General features: G+C 40.3%; 1 protein-coding gene across 1 annotated transcript in view; it reads left to right on the forward strand.

Moving 5' to 3' along the window:
* Positions 1-4,960: 4,960 nt before the first annotated feature.
* tiparp (TCDD-inducible poly(ADP-ribose) polymerase) overlaps positions 4,961-18,080 on the forward strand; it is a 28,799-nt gene continuing 15,679 nt past the window's right edge. The window contains exons 1-2 of the mRNA XM_073850672.1: positions 4,961-5,100; positions 6,916-7,763. Of these exons, the coding sequence (XP_073706773.1) occupies positions 6,940-7,763 (824 nt within the window). The 5' untranslated portion in view covers positions 4,961-5,100; positions 6,916-6,939. The remainder of the gene's footprint in view (positions 5,101-6,915; positions 7,764-18,080) is intronic.

An 18,080-nucleotide genomic window follows, 5' to 3' on the forward strand; every position in this document is an offset into this window, starting at 1 on the left:
AGGTGCTATGGCATTTCCCTAAACAAGCAATGGCACTACATTGGCACCAACCAGCTAGTGAGTGGTCATTAAATGATCTAATACATAATGTCTAGACCTACTATGAATGGTTTTTTTTTTTTCCCTTCTCAGGAGGTTTCTTTGGAAATTTTGTAGCAACTCTGGTTTTGAGATAACAAAAGGTTTGTCATCAGCTTCATGGGTTAATGTGTCATCAAGGGTTGGTTTAGCTCTGATGCTTCTTAAGCTTGCACGTTTATGCATCATTCCAGTGGCGTCAATGTCAACTGTTAAAATGGAGTTACTTACATTACAAATGCAAATGATGGTTATTTGAAGAATTAAAAGTATTAAGAGTATGTAACGTTCAGTTTCGTTTGCCTATTTGATTTAAAAGCACCTAAAGCCAGGGCCAGGTAAGCTTCTTTTTACACTTCTTTTACACTCTGCTTTCTTTTTAGAGACATCTGTGGCATTTGTGAGATGACAACCTGCTGGGCGGGTTTTTGTAGGGTCATTAAAATTCCTGTTCTCTCCTCTGCTACTAAAAGCTACATGTTGGCTCATGTCCATGTCCTTTTTTGGCGCTGGAAAATCGTGCCCTTTTGCACTGATCTGAGACTTTTGCTCTTTCGCTTACTAAAATATAGATAAGAACGTTAGTCGCAGAAACCATTCTTAGATCAGGGCATAACAGCCAGATGAAATAGAGGTAAAAGCCCTGAAGGGAGGTGAACTTCATTCAGGGGAGAAACAGATACATGACTTTGGCTCTGAAGATGTTTCAGGCGACCTTTAGCCTCAATTTTCCTGCATCCCTGGTGGCCTCAACAAGAGCCTGCCAGATCAAACCCAAGGCTTTGATCAGCACATTGTGAGTTCACACTGGGTGACCTGGTCATGTGCAGATGAGAGAAGAGGGCAGAGAGAGGGAGGGAGAGCAGCAACTCAAGAACAGGGTATTGTTCCCTCTTTCCTGTCCTCTCCGGGCTAAATCACTACGGAAGCTTTTTTTGTTTTGGTCAGCTCTGCCACCGCCACCTGCCTCTCAATCTCCACCTCTTTTCATAAACCCCCCACTGAAACCCCAGCAACTCACAGGCCTCGGTAGAGTAACCTCAAGCAGTCATTCATTTGTTTAGAGACGCACATAACAAGGACAAGGTCGTGAGGTCGAAATCCCAGACATCCTTCAAGCAGACACAGCTAGGTTGTTTATGAAGTTTAAGAAGAGAGCTTAGTGGAATGGAATGCTTTGTGACCAGTAACAAAAATACCCAAGATGGCGGACATGTTGATCTTCTTTGATTCAAAACTAAAAAAACACATTCAAATAATTAGAAATACATTGTTTACCCAATAATTTACACTTTGGAGGGGCTATGCACATTTTTGTATGCTACTGTGCTGCTTTTTCATTGTTTTTTCAGTGCAAACATATGCTAGACGGATGTGTTTTGTCTGTTGTGTAATGTGTTTTTGTAGTTTTTCACACGATACAGCTAGCATGAATCAAAAACAAAAAATGCAGTCTAACGCCTTTTGGCATTAAAATAGTACTGTTTTTTTGCCTGACCTTATTGAATATGCATTTGTAGGAGCTTCCTTTCAGATGCAACATTTATAGGAAGAGAGTATTAAAATGAAACGTTTGCGCTTGTCAAATTACTGGTATTTGCGCTATTATTTAACACCCAAAAAAGGCATATCTTAAAGCAGGTGGTAAGTTGCACTGCTCTTGGTAGATGGCGCTGGTCATTATGAAAATGATCTAGTGCATTTGTCTTCTACAATGTGCACATTGTCAGTAAATCACTTGCAGAATTTTCCCTCACATCAACACTTTTATGGAATCGCGCTCTAATGCTAATTTGACGCCAAGTTCTGTCATAAAACTCTAGATGGCACAGGCTGATGGGTCCTTAATGCAGACTGATAATATTCACAGTGTTAAACAACTTGGCACAATCTGATTGGTTCACGTTGTATACATAGCCAATGAGCCTGCTGCTTTACATTTAAATGGCTGGTTAGCACTCACTAAAGCATTTCGCAGTTCCTCTGAAACCCTCCCCCTTCCCCAGCTCCACCTGTATCCACCTTTTTCCTAAAAGAAAGAAGTCTCGCCTGACTGAAACAGTGCTTTACATTTCTGGTTTCTGGTGTTTCTAGTCAAAATAACATATTTTCCCAACCGATAATAACGTTAAACCTCTGAACCCTGAGGTTTTAATAAGCACATAACGCCATAGTTTCATTATTTTATAGTGTCGCAATGACCATCTTTTTTGCAGTTAGGCTACTTACCTGTTATAGTTGAATGTGACATGAAATCATGAAAATACATGAACGCACATATCCCGATAGGAGCAAAGTTCAAGGAATTTTGTCCACAAAATGATACGAGCACACATTATTTTGTTATTTCACACACATGCTCATTTTCTTTTGTCTTGCAAGGCATACAGTTCTGGACACAACAGATTTGCTGTACTTAAAGGAACACTCCACTTTTTTTGGAAATAGGCTCATTCTCCAACTCCCCCCGAGTTGATAATTTAAGTTTTACCGTTTTTATATCCATTCAGCCGTTCTCCTGTTCTGGTGATATCACTTTTAGCATAGCTTAGCATAGAATATTGAATCCTATTAGACCAATAGCATCGCGTTTAAAAATGACCAACGAGTTTCGATATTTGTCCTATTTAAAACTTGACTCTTCTGTAGTTATATCGTGTACTAATACTGGTGGAAAATGTAAAGCTGTGATTTTCTAGGCTGATAAGATTAGGAACTACTCTCCCATTCCGGCGTAATAGTCAAGGAAGTTTGCTGCTGGTCTTAGTACACAATATAACTACAGAATCAAGTTTTAAATAGGAAAAATATAGAAACTCGTTGGTCATTTTTGAACGCAATGCTATTGGTCTAATAGGATTCAGTGATCTATGCTAAGCTATGCTAAATGTGATATCGCCAGAACAGGAGAATGGCTGAATGGATTTCAAAACGGTAAAACTCAATTTATTAACTCGGGGGGGCATGGAGAATGAGCCTATTTCCAAAAAAGTGGAGTGTTCTATTAATTTACAACAACAGCAATAGCTAACATCAGCAATTCAGCAGTGTAGCAGATCTATTCTGCCAAGACCAAATAATTTAATATTGTCATACCCATTACCATGCCTAAAATCTAAGCACTAACATTGTGTCACGCACAAACACTGCAAAAGATGTGAGACTTAAGTGCATTGGTCAAACACATCTGTCCAGCGCATATTCACACAGAAACGCCATGAAAATGCAGTGCAATGGAATGCAACAATGTGTTTTATAGAAAACTAGGCACTAATTTGGAATGTCGTTCAAAATGCACTGCCACTAATTGCAAGATTATACCTTCAATTTTTGTATTTACAGTGTCTGAGCAAATAAACACAGTCACAGATGACCTACTTCAGAAAGTTCAGTGGCACACAAAGTAGATTTTAGTCCCAAAATAATAAGTACCAGTTTCATTTTAATGTCTAGTAATTATGTATAATTAGCTAAGTCGATCATTAAACATACTCTGATGGAAGCTGTTCCAGTCTATGAGGTGTAATTATGTTATTATAAACTTTTAATATGCATTGTTCTCACCATTATAAATATTTGTTGCAATGTGTGATAAATTTGCAGTTGTTGGCTTTTTATGGCAGGTTAGCAGCTTTTAAAAACCCAAAAGGGAAAATGATGATTATTAAGCGTGTAAAGAACAGAGCTGCTCCTGTGTGTCGTCCTGCAGTGCTCTCAGGGGCAGATCCATGGGAATGCGCAGACGTCACTCCATTTCACTGTAGATTCCGCTGTGAGGGAGGGCTCGTACCGACATGTCTATACACAAGATACAGAACGTGTTTTGGGCGAGGTACAATGTGAACTCGGCCACAGAGGCGTAGCCATGCAATTAAACGTGTGTCTTTTTACTCCTTTCAATGGCAGATATAATTTTGCAGTGAAGAGAATATCTTTTTTAAAAGGAATGACGACATTGCCTTCTGTCTGCCTGATGACATCCTTTGTCTGACGGGCCTACACTCGTACTATGGTCTGGCGTGTATTAACTTACTGCCCTAAACTGTGTGGGGTGGTTCTTTCAGAACTCATTTGCAGTTTGTCTGAGCAAAGGTGTAAAGTCATTAGTGCAGTGAATAACCTTTCACCTCATTTCAGTCACAGCATGATCTACGGCAGGGGTTTCCAACTGGTTGGTCGCAACCCAATGTAACATTTAGTTCAACTTTATTTTAAGATGTCCTTGTCACACAAATAAGTTTTCAGTGATATTAATTAACAGCATACCTACTAGGGTTTGTTTTAGGGTTAGTTACTTGTAATTATGTATAATTTACTGTTATTACTAAAGTACGTATAATGTTAGTGAATATTTGTCTTAGTGTTTGTTCAGTGTAGGTAGGCTATGTTGTTTATACATTTTTAATGCAAGTTAAGCCTATATTACATTGGTTTCCATGAGTTTCCTAACCAGCTGTTCTTAAACATATTAGTTAGTTATTAACGTGCTTAATTGCTCTTTTAAACTGATGACTAAGTTTAATCTTCCTAACACTCCCATGAGCACATTCCTAAAAAAAAACTGTCCTTCAGAAACCCACTTTTGTTGGATGTTTGTGGTTTAGATCCCCATTTGATTGTTCACCTTTCCTCTACTAAAGTTTTATTAGGTGAAACACGTACCAGCTTAGGCCATATAATTACAACACCTGATGATTTCTGGCATAAGCAAACTAGCGGGGTGAGTCAAAACACATGCACGCATCGGACAACTTCCTGATTTTTTTTTTCCGAGTCCGCTCCAGCAGAAGCCAAAGCCCCGCCCCTTCACGCTCCACGCCGCGATGTGATTGGATGAGCGAGTCTTATCGCGCTTGTGTTCTGTTACAGCTGCAAGACGCTCAGAAGCTCCTGGAGACGGACGTGGACGCTTCGCTCTCTGGATGAACGCTTTGTCTGTCCTGTATGAAAGCGGAGTGCGGATTCCCCGGGACGGCCTACTGGCTTCGACAGTAGCATCAAAGGAGTCGGGAAGTTTTACAGGTACATTTGGAACGGATCCGGAATATATTTCGCGTTTAACCGAGCCTAATCCAATGGGGGAAACAGCGCTATTCCTGCAATGCGTACGGGAAAAAGGCTGAAATCGGACTCTAATAAATCGTTTTACTAAACCCGGTCTTTGTGTAGTGGTATATTTGTCTGTAATGCAGCTTATCCGTGTGTTTATAGAAGAATGGGGGCCAGGCGCCGCAGTGGGCAGTGATAGCTTTAACACAGGCAGTACGTGCGAACTCGAACGAGCAGCTATTGGCAACTGGCACGTACGCTCCCAACTCCATGTATCTAGATCAAGCCATCAAAATACTCCCAAGAGATCGTTTGACTTGCGTTTGACTGATTTTTATCTCAAGGAGCAGGGTAATTAAACGATACCATTCGCTCGCAAAGGATAAATCAAAACGAAAATTGATATTTATAACATTTCTTCATGATCTTAGATGCGTTAAATCACCATTGCGCGTTTGGTTGGTGTTCATGCACAGCATAGAAAACTCAAAGCTAAAAATGAAAGCTTAAATTTGATCGCTGCCCTCAATTCTTTATTTTGCATTACACTCAAGTTATAACCTGCATTGGTAAGTTCATTTCACTTTTTGTTTACTTTTATTTAATTATGGTCAAAGAAAGGCTTGTTGAAACACGCATAGCGAGGTAAACAACAAATGATTGTTACAGGGTAAATGCATAGGGACATTGTTGTTACCACATAATAAACATTTTATTGCAGTTTGCTGAGGGAGGATGGTCTTGAAAGAAACTTTCTGTTTCTCAAATGCCACCCCCTCTCTCTTCTCGAGAAAGGAAAGGTTTCAGCTTACCGTACGCTCAGTTAGAAATATTAATTACCTAACGTTGCGAATGGCCGTCAATGGGTGAACTGATAGGGCAAATTTTGCGATTTAATGCCCGTTTCAGTATGTCGTTTTAAACACTCTGAGGATATATATAACGTGTATATAACAAACAAGTCACGGGTGGACAAAATTAGAAGAATAAACATCGTAGATAGCGTGCGAATCATTCAGTGACAAATAGGCAAGTCAGGGTTTAGACTGTCAGTCATTCTAATCTCGTACCAGCCAAACACCTCTTGAACACGCAGCTAACCGTTAAATAGCCTACAGAGGTGTTAAACAAAACAATAAACATTTACAAAACGTTTAAATCTACACTAAAGTGACAAGTAATGGCGGTGCTAATGTTTTGATAATATGATGTCAGATATGTATCTTAATGGGAAGCGCTTGAGCGGCGTACTGTTGCTATAGTAACATCTTCAGGCGAACTCGACGCGACTTTGCTAGCCGTTTAGCCACACTGTGACCCTGAACCACAAAACCAGTCATAAGGGTTAATTTAAAAAAAAAAAGAGATTAATAATTAATCTGAAAGCTGAATAGGGCTTTTCACTGATGTATGGTTTGTTAGGATATGGCAATATTTGAAAATTTGGAATCTGTTAGTAACAAAAATCTAAGTATTGAGAAAAAGTTATCCATATGAAGTTGTTATCAATGCATATTACTAATCAAAAATTAGGGTTTGATACATTTACAGTAGGAAATTGACAAAATATCTAATATCCCTAAGCATTTTTGGCATAAAAGAAAATTTTATCATTTTGACCCTATTGCTACAAATATATCTACACTATGAATGGTTTTGTGGTACAGGGTCACAAATGTGTAATAATAAGTGATACCTTTTGAAAAATAGTGTAAATAGATAACACAGCTCACACCATGTTTATAGACATGAATATACATTTACTCATGTTTCTGTTTTTTTGAATAGGTGTCCTGGAGACATTTTTGCACAATGCAGGAGGCAGTTGACACCGCTGTGCCCGCTTTAGGCCTGCCCATGGGGACCGGAGAGTTCACAGAGCAGCAGATGGGACTCCCTGACAAGATCCCGTTAGTGAAGCCCTATTTCAAAAAGAAACACGCACAGAGAAAACTGGACACAAAATGCTTACGTGCTTTAGAGGACCCTATTTTGAGCACGTTATTGAACTCAGACGCCCTCGTGTCAGGGGACGGAGTGTTTGTTCCGCGCAACCCGGCTCAACCTCAGCGGAATATATGCACCGCCGCCGTGGAGAAGCAGACGAGGATTAGTCAGGTGTGCCTGAAGGAGGAGGATGAGGAGGAAAGCACGGACACTGATGTGGCCGCGAGCGAGATCGCGGGGGAACAGAAGGTGACGGATATTCAACGGGTGTCAATAGACACTAATGAGCGTCGCGACGAAGCGGCGCCCTCCTCCGACGTTTCGGGGTTGAAGTTAAATGACATCTACACCACTGAGACTGTGCAGGGTGCAAATTGCCTCGCCATCAAAGAGGGCGAGATCTTTCAGGATAAAAGCGAGGAGGCCTCTTTGGATCTAGTGTTTGAACTCCTGACCCAGCTCCAGTATCACACGCATCAAGGGGACGCTGTATCGATCTGTGTGGATTTCCTCCAGGGCGTTTGCGTCTATGGCAGTGACTGTGCCCAGCACCACACCGTTTTACCTTACCACTGGCAAATCCGCAGAGCAGATACGCAGATCTGGCAGAGCATATCGGATGACTCTCAAGAACAACTGGAAAGGCTTTATTGCAACCCTGACAACGAACATGTCAGACTTAAGTTTCTGTAAGTGCTTCTGGTTTTGCCCTCTGGGTTAATGCTACTTTTTATTTTTAACCTCTTCAATCATATATGCTTTACCCAAGGGTTCAATGAGAAAACTGGTACAAGGGAGGGACTGGTATGATTCTATCCTGAACAAAACAGCCTAAACCAGTCTCCTTGACTGGTCTTTTCTGGTTTAGCTGGTCTTCCAGCCTGACCTGCTAAAAAGTGGCCAGAAACGTCCTACAACCAGAGAGCCCAGCAAACTAGCTTATGCTGTTGACACATATTGAAGGAGACACCTAGTTAAAGTGAAAGTGCAGTACGTGACAGGAAGTTGCCTTGTATGTAGGAGCGTGTGTGTTGTGGATGAGGTATATGTGACTAAGAGATGTTTCTTTCCCATAAGCCTTCCGTTGGCTGGCCTGACGTGTGGAAGCATACTGACAGCTGTGAGCCGTGAACTTGCTCGACCCGCCTCTGCTTAGTTCGGTCAAACGCACACACATACATGCGCACGCTCCCACTCACTGCGGCTTGCACTCAGGCGGTCACACGCACTCGTCGCACAGACAGAGAAGGGCTCACACGCAGACTTGCTCTCAAACACGCAAATAAATGAGCTTTAGAGACACACGCAATTATGCACACCCACACTTGCTTTCAAGCACGCACACATTTAGTCTGTGAAAGTGCCTTTTTTATTTAATTTATCAATCTTATATACAGACACACACACAAACAAACAAACAAAAACATTGTTACCCCTACCAATCATACACTTCATAGCCAGAATTTTTATCCCTAAGCTGAAATCATGGTGGCTTTGACCCAGTGGGATTTTTTTTTTGCCTGAACAAAAGGGCTCTTTTGTTTGTGAGAGTCTTGTTTAGGTCCCAAGCGTGATCTGTATGCAAAAGTGGTTTGCAAAAGGAAGTGCACTTGGTCATGACAAAGCAAAAGAGACAGTGATTTTTAATGCTCACCATGACACAACTCCTGGCTGCTTCCTTCTTGAAGATAGCATTGTGGATTTGTCATGGAAATTCTCCCGCGGGACAGCCAGCTATTTAGGGGGTCTTTGTCTGTAGAGTTTAATAGACGGGAACGGCCACGTAACTGTCTCTGTTGGCCCGTTTAGCCCATGTGCGCTCAATAGCTAAAGCCGACCATTAACCTCCTGCTGACTTTGGTAGTTCGGGGTAAAGTGAGACCCACAGAGCCTGTAAACCACACCCTTATCTGCTGATCCCCCATCTTTTTTGTTTGTGTGGAAGGTTTTTTTTGTTCTAGAAGAAGTCATTGTGTAATGCTACAGAGCATTTGAGAGCAGAAGTGAGAGGGTCTGTGTGAAAGACGCTATGTATAGTTGCCCCAGAACAAATTTGGATACTTTAGACATATGTAAAAATGTATGACTCATTTCTTTAGATAAAAAATATCAAACTTAGTATCTTTCAAGTGAAATATTTCAGAAAAAGGTTTAATGATAAATAAACACAAACAGTTTTAAACTAAGACACAGCATGTAGACACTTTGGTCTGGTTATTTTTAACCAGAAAGTTTTGCTCACCAAATGTGACACTGGACCACAAAACGAGTCGTAAGTAGTACGGGTATATTTGTAGCAATAGCCAAAAATACATTGTTTGGGTGAAAATAATCGATTTTTCTTTTATGGCAAAAATCATTACGATATTAAGTGAAGATCATGTTCCATGAAGATATTTTGTAAATTTCCTAACATAAATATAGCAAAACTTACATTTTGAGTAGTAATATGCATGGCTAAGAACTTCAGTTAGGCAACTTTAAAGACTTATTTAGATTTTTTTGCACCCTCAGATTCATGATTTGTATCTGATTCAGTTGTATCTCTAAGAAACCATACATCAATGGAAAGCTTATTTATTCAGCTTTCAGATGATATTTTTCAATAGTTTTGCGGTCCAGGGTCACAAAAGCTTTGGTGCCACTGTGTTTTTGAATGCCAAGGCATAATATCAAACATATTGGCATTTTAAAGAAAAATAGCAGACACAGTTGAAGATTTCAGAAAAAGACAAGGGTTTTAAATGATAAATCAACAGATATACAGTCCAAACAAAAGGCAAGCAGGTCTAAAAATCATTTCTTAGATCTTGGTTCGATATTTTGTTGACCAAGGTGTCCAAATGCTTCATTTATGAATGCAGGAACACAAAATCAAACCTATTGACTTTCGTTTTAAAGAAAATTAGCCGTAAAAGACTTTTCAAGTAAAACCTTTCTGAAAAACACAAGGGTATTTGAATATGTTCTGGTCATTAAACAAAATGAAACATGTCCTAAAATTGCTTCTGAGATCTTGACTTGACATTTTGTTTTTAATGCAATGCAAATCATTAATAATGTGACCAAAGTGTCCCAGTGCCCCGGGGCAACTGTGCTTTTGAATGCCAACACACAGGCTGTTACTGTTTACATTGGCTTGCAGTAATCTGCAGGAGCAGAGGCTTTCTTCATTCTTGTATACATCCGATGAAATGGATAAGCAGGCTCCCCAATAGCTTTTCATTTTGTGTATCATTGTCCCACAATGTGCGAGAACCGTGACCTTTGATCCTGAAGGTTTGGTCTCTATGGGAGCAGCTGAGGGTGAGATGATTGTGTTTGTCACACAATCTCACTGTGCACCAAGGGCATGGTGACCTGAAACCAAGGTGTTTGCATGTGCGTTTGCGTGCATGTGTGCCTGCGTGTGTGAGAAAGGAGATAACGCCTTAGACGGGCCATGGAATTATTCACATGGGTGAGGTCTCTTGACTTTTCACACTTCACCGTCAGTTTGACTCATACAATTTGTTCTTCCTGCATTCTTTCTGTCTGACACTTATAAAAAAGGTAATAACATACTGTACCTTTGGATATCTAGCAACGAACCGTGACACTACCATGTTATTTGTGGAGTACACTGTAAATACCATGGTATACACCAAAGTATCATGGTATGGTCATTTGTCAGTATTCTTAGAAGTACCTGATGTAATTATTTAAGTACCATCTCTATATTGTAATACAGTCACAGTACTTTTTAGAAGGGATAGTATTCATGTTAAAGTACATAGTTATTACCATGTTATAAGTAAGTTTAACCCAGTACCAGGACTCTTTCTCGGTTTCATTGAGTTATCAGAGTTTCTTGTCTTTCGTGTGAGTCTGATCATAGCGTGCTAATGTTGTCTCACTCTTTCAAATGTGCTTTCTAACATAAACAAAAGCTGCCAAAATTTGCAGCTGAAGTATGTTTACATGTTCCTCTCGTGCTGAGAGGGACAAAGAGAAAGAGCCAAATAGTGGCTGGATTGTCTGAACAAACAGTTCAGTTCTAGTCCCGCATGGTGCTGAGTAGCGCACGTCCTGTCAGTCCGTGGTCTCCAGAACATCCTGAGACTTTTTATTCTTGTACAGAGAAACGAGAGCATTTACTTGCCCTCAGCTCTTTTGAGCACGTCCTCCCTGAATGGAAACAAAAAACGAGAAGTCTAGAGTGTTGATTGAGGTTGATTTATTCCCTTAAACCTCATGAAGAGGAAGAATGGAAAGCCCTTTGCACTTTATAATCAGCTGCCAGTCAGATACTTTATTACAGCAGAGTTTCCGTGTAGATATCACAATGTTACTAAATGATAGCTCGTGTTTTTGGATCAGAGTTGTGGAAGATTCCAACGTGTTTAGCTGATTATTTTAGCTCAGTGACAGGTACATCCTTTCCATAACGCAATAAAACTGGACAGCGTAGACAGCTACATTGATTATTTTGGGGAGCAATATATTTTTGGTCAGATTGTGCCACTCAATTTGAAGTGTTGGACATATTTGTGATGGAATCAGTCATCTGTTGAATAGATATTCTTGGCTGCTCTGTGGTGACATAAGTCAGTGAGTGTTAAATTAAAATGCTTACTCATAAGCCAAAGTCACCTGGCTCACACTTTTGTTCATTTAAAAGGAGAGTTCGCCCAAGTATTCTGTCATTTGCTTATCCATGTCAGTCCAAACCCAAAAGTATTTTTAATTAAATCAAAGATTTCTGTCCTTAGATTGAAAGTCCATTACACCAAATCTGAATGAATCGAGTGGTTAAATCTTCTGAAGAGACTCTTTTTCTTTATAATGTGACCCGGACATCATCTGAAATCTTAATAAATAAGCTTTCCATTGATGTATGGTTTGTTAGGATAGGAGAATATTTGAAAATCTTGAATCTGAGAGTGCAAAAAAATGAGAAAATCGCCTTTAAATTTGTCCAAATTAAGTTCTTAGGGATGCATATTACTAAATAAAATTGCGATTTGATATATTTATGGTAGTAAATTTACAAAATATCTTCATGGAACGTGATCTTTACTTAATATCCTAATGATTTTTGGCATAAAAGTTATAAAATCTATAATTTTGACCCATACAATATATTTTTGGCTATTGCTGCAAATATACCCGTGCTACTTAAGCCTGTTTTTGTGGTCCAGGGTCACATATGATGAAACAATTTCATTTAGACTTTTATTTAGGGCTGGGTATTGTGACCAGTTCGGCGATTCGATTCGATTCTTATTTTTATGGTTTCGATTCGATTCGATTCGATATCGATTAGCTATCAATATTTCATTTAAAATGATAGTTTTGCAGACATGGGATCCATATTTTGATATAAATGCTGGTAACTGAAACTCTCCTACTTAAGTTTATTACTGAAATGCACATCTACATTAATAATAGGGTGCACACAGTTGTTTATTTTAAACAACTTTTATTTTAAATGAACACTGTAACAAGAAGTCATAAATATGTGCATCCATTGTACACCATGTAAACAAACTGCAAAATGCACATTACTGTAAAAAAAATTAAAAGACAGTAACAGTTCTTAACTACAGCCTAATCATTTTTGATCACCAGATTTTTCTGCAAAAAAAGCAGCTGATGGTGACACCTTCAGGACAAGAGGTGAATATTCATATCCTCTTACGTGAAGCACGCGCATTAAAGGTTGTATCAGCGATTTCTAGCCTGAAACATAAAGTGTCAAATTCAGCTGACCTTTCATCACGATCCGCTCGCTGCCTGCCCCATAAATTGTCTGTGAAAAAAACGCGTCTCTCTGGTCAGCCTAGGGTCCGAGATATGCCAAAAAAAACAATCGGCACTACCAACCTTTCCACAGATAAACAAACAGTGTTCCAACCAATCAGCGTCAGGGGTTTGGTGTTGTGGACTTTCGCTCCGCCTCCCTCACATCCCTGCACCAGTAGGAAATTGAACTTTATGTTTTAGGCTAGAAATCGCTGATACAACCTTTAAGAATCGATTCGGGGATTTCCCGAATCGATATCGTTGCGTTAAACTGAAGATCGATTAAAATCGGAGAATCGATATTTTTTACCCAGCCCTACTTTTATTTACATATAAACATTGATCAATTATCATAAATGGCGTTTGGAAGCTTGAATGTGCTTTCTTGACAAGCGAGAACCAATGAGGTTTGAGGTTTTCACTTCCATTTGCACTTCTGAAAGAACCAATGAGATTTGTTCTTTCATCATTTACTATTCTTTATTCTGTGGAGCATGAAGATGTTCTAAAAATATGTTTTTGTGTCCTTACAATGAAAGCCAATTCATTGTATGGACAGAAGCATGCTTCAAATATCTTTCTTTGTGTTCCACAGAATAAAGAAAGTCATAAAGGTGAGTAAATGTTGATGCCATTTTTATTCCTCGTGTGAACTCTGCCTTTAATAGCATCACAGTCAGAGCCTGTTTAAGTGTGTAAATATATAGCATATAACTTTAAAAGGTGTTTGCACGTTACTGATACGACTTGTGCAGCTGCCCTGCGTGTCATTGTGTGTGTGTTCTGTAAGTATCTGTTTGCTGAGCGTGTCTCATTGCTGAGTTTACCACCCGCAGAGGTGACTGCCTTATCTCAGGGTTGGTAGTGTGTGATCAGGTGCATACGTGAGTGTGTGTGTTTGTTTAATTCATCTCAGACTGTGACGCTCGTGCTGGGTGTGAATAATGCTGGCATGCGGGCTGCTCAAGCTGAGCACGTAAAAGTGAGTTGTTTTGTGTGTGTGGGATTAAGTAGGTAAGAAGATCGTACTGTATTTTGCTGCTTTGGAATGAGCGGCAGTAGAGCGGAGAAATATTAAATGTCTCTCTCTTTCCACTCGGATTTGGTCTGCTTTGTTTCCCAGTCGACCGTCTGACACCGCAAACCACAGCTGGCTCAGAGGTGCCTTTTTACTGGCGTTCGGAGCATGTGTGCCAGAGGGGCACGGGGTTGCCGGGTTAAAGGCTAATCATTGGAGCGTGTCTTTTAGAAGTGGTTGTATGTGGAACATGCCAGTCCCGGCGCAGACCTTGGGTTCGGGCATGCTCAGTGGCACACAAGGTTTTTAAGGCCTGCTAATCCTTCACACTCCATGCGTTCTCTTTCTCCACTCACTCTTTCAGCCACCTCCCTCCCCTAGCTCTGACCCTTTTACCTCTGTTTCTCTTTAGTACCCCAAGTGTGTGTGCTTTTAACGCTTGTGAAATCAGCAGAACCATGATTTAGCTTTTAGAAAAGCAGAACTGTATAGTGTTTTAGTTTGCCAGCTGGGCTCAAGTTCCCCTGATTTGCAGAAGTGCTGGATAACAAGAGAATGGCCTAAACTGGATGAGGTCAAAAATCAGAATTCACTTTGGTCGCATGCACACTGCTGCTAAATATGCGTGTCGCTCCTGTTCTCAGTACTTAAGCTTGTTCTGTACACAGAGTTTGTTTATTTACAGAAGTAAGAATTATACAGTCAAAAAGCTCTGGAAAAAATGTAATGGTAAAATGGCGTAATTCGATCGTCCGGTAAAACAACAAACTTCTCTCTAGTAACATAAGCTAGACTTTTCCAATCATTTAGTCCACTTAAATCCCACCCTTTTCTTACAGTTGTGCGCAAGTTCGCATTCAGATCTGCCTCCTTTCTATCAACAACCAATGAATAGAACCTCTTTCATAACTTTCTTTTCCGATAATTCAATAATTTTCCATTTCACTCTGAAGAAAACATCTCTTTCTACTTTCCTTTTGTTGCGACTTTAATCTTGTCCTGTACACACAGAGTTTGTTTACAGAAGTTGCAAACTGTATTATACAGTAAAATACGCTCTCAAAGAATCTGATGTTACTACAAATTTTTAAAATTAACTTTGAAGTGTGTAGTAAATTAAACTAGTTGTTTACGTAGTGGCGTCACTCTCTTTGGGAAGTGATCTGACTCATTCGCAGTAGTTTACATTTTTTGATTCGTAGTTGCTCTCAACAACCCTGTTTCTAGCGAAAATATACAAATTGTGTTTGAGAGAAGGAGAACTTTATTTAGTAATATGTGACCCTGGAACACAAAACCAGTGGTAAGTAACACGGATGTATTTGTAGCAATAGCCAAAAATACTCAATATGTCAATATGATCAAACCTATCGATTTTTTGATATTAAGATCATGTTCCATGAAGATATTTTGTAATTTTCCTACCGTAAATATATCAGAACTTAATTTTTGATTAGTAATATGCATTGCTACAAACTTCACTTAGACTTTAAAGGTGATTTTCTCAATATTTCGATTTTTCTTTTGCCACCTCAGATTCCAGATTTTCAAATAGCTGTATCTCGGCCAACATTGTTCTTATTTATTCAGCTTTCAGGTGATGTATACATCTCAATTTCAAAGAACTGACCCTTATGACTCTGGTTTTGTGGTCCAGAGTCACATTAAAATATAGTGTTATAATATGTTATGATAATATACAATATTTAACATTTAAAGCTGCAGTCCGTGTTTAGAATTTACAAACTGTATGTAATATGTACATCTTGCATCTATTTTCCAAACCATGTTTTTGGCTAATCCTGAATCACTACGGTACACCTGTAATATAGTTTTATATTCAGACTATCTTAGACTGGTTTTGGTAGGGACCACTGCGGTGTAGCCCTGAACCTGCGTGAATCGTCGTAGACATACAATGTTCTTCCACAAGATGCATCCAGTTCTGTTTATTAACCGCCGAAGCTCCAAAAATTACGGACTGCAGCTTTGGATAATATTCGCAAACTCATAACAGTTGGCCTCCATGTTTCTTGTTTACAGCCGTGAGACACCGAAACGTTGCTTTGCTTATCAAAGGTTTAGATCAGGACAGGAGTCACTCTGTATGCCTACAGAAGAATAGTTTAGGGGATTTCAGACTGCATTTAAATGCATTCGTGTACATTTGTTTTAAATAGTGAAACTAAGACCTGAAACAGGCTCTTAGTAAGTACATAAACACAAACAGTTTTATTATCTGTTTCATGCAGTATTGCATTCCAAAGCAGTTTTATGATAAGTTTTCTCAGTAAAGCCCATCGCTTGGCTAAACATAGTGTTTTTGGGGCATTAGTCGATAATCTTTTATCATTAAACAGGCTTAGTAAAAATGCCTTTCATATAACAGTGTACTTTTCAGCTTATTCAAGGTAATTTAATGCTACTCTTCGTCCTCTTTTTACATCTCACTGAGTCGAGTCAGATGAGGGTGTGTGTGTACTGGCTGATCTCAGCGCCTGACACTGGTGAATCATCAGGCGGTTACAGGTCATGGTCACCGTGACGATGAATGCTGCCTCATGATTGGGTCAGGGGGACATCAAAGTGACGCAGCGCTTTAGCAGGGCTTACAGGAAGAGCAGGACAGGTTATTCACCCGTGACTCCACCTCACAGGTACCGAGAGAGATAAAGAGAGGTGAAACTGGCTTATCAACCGCTCCCCTCTCCCTCTCTCTGTTTCCCTCAACACCCTTCATTGCCTTTAATTACAGTCTCTCCATCCTGCTTATTGTCTGCGTGTTCACATTTTTCCATCTGTATTGCTCTTATCAGAACTGTGTGTGTGCGGATGTGGACTAGAAAAGCCTGTGGCTTGATAAGTAGGCTGTACTGATGAGCGCAGAGAGAATCAGTCTTTGCACTTAATTTAATGGCTGAAAGGTTATTTTTAGCAGCGGAGAGAGGGAAGGAGGCCGAAAGGACAAGAGGATTGAAACGGTCTCGGGGTACTCTGTATGGGGTGACCGCGCTTTGTCTGCGAGGCAGGGTAAGGGGGCACTGAGACTTCTATTGTTATCACCATGCTATTACTCGGTTCGTCAGACGCCCTGGCGCATAATGGTCGCCATGGTTACCCGGTGCACAGGTGGCCGACTTGAGCTCGGCATGCCAGGCTTGAAAAAGACGCGAGCGCTTGTGCGAAAATAAAAAGGGTGTGTGGGAGTGCTACTGTGAAACCAAGTCAGGAAAGCCGGCGCGAATGTGTGTGTGTGCGTGCTGCAGTGAAACCCTGCGTGCTAGGTGTCGCATACCTTGATGCACATCCAGAAGAAAAGGGTAACACGAGCTGAGCGCTATACAAATGCGCATGTGTTCGTGTTAAAGTGCACCATGTTGTGAAATCCAAGCTTTCCAGGTTACCGCAACTAATCACGTCTGAGAAATGACGTCATGAGCATAGGCACAGATCCCGTGGGTGCTCAGGGGCTCGAGCACCCACGGAAAAAAAACACGAGATAGTCTTGGTTCATTTTAACCAATAAGAAGTGGATTGTAGCTTGTACGACTTTATTGAGCACCCACCAGCAGAAACATAAATTGGCGCCTATGGTCATGAGTGTCATTGAACACAAATGAACTAGAGAGAGCTCTGGTTGTTCTTGCTGTCTTAGCTCTTAATGTCACTTCTGTAACCACCCATTCCTTCTTAATCCCAGAATGCCCTGTACTTTCCTCATTGTACCTCATTGTACAAGCAGAGAGTTCTGGACAAAGAACGAGCGTTGCTGAGAGAAAGAACAGAAAGAAACAGATTGCAAACGCTCCCTTTTTCTTTCTGGCGTTATAAAGAGCCTCTTGATTTACCCAAACCAGTTTTCTCTAATGTTTTGTTGTTGTTTTCTAGGAAGTGATAGCTTTCGTTCTTGTTATTGGCCTGATTTAGATGCAGAAGGGCAGGTGGAACGAAAGCGCGCTGTCCACACCGGTCTTCTCGGTCACGAGGCCTGAGGAGAGATGCTGGCACTGTCGAGCGTGTCTCTGCTGCTGTATTGAGCGCAGATGACTTAGCATGAGTCAGCAACACCCTGGAGCAAAACTAGCAACAGAGTGATTCCTGCAGAAGGATATTTGGGTTGTGAAACTCATGAGTGGCTCGTTTCTGTTAAGAAACTCTAGCTCAGCCCTATCTTAATTCTCTGATCAGTTGTTGTGCAAGGGAC

Source organism: Garra rufa, chromosome 11 (genome assembly GCF_049309525.1).
Source record: "Garra rufa chromosome 11, GarRuf1.0, whole genome shotgun sequence".
Taxonomy (NCBI): Eukaryota; Metazoa; Chordata; class Actinopteri; order Cypriniformes; family Cyprinidae; genus Garra; species Garra rufa.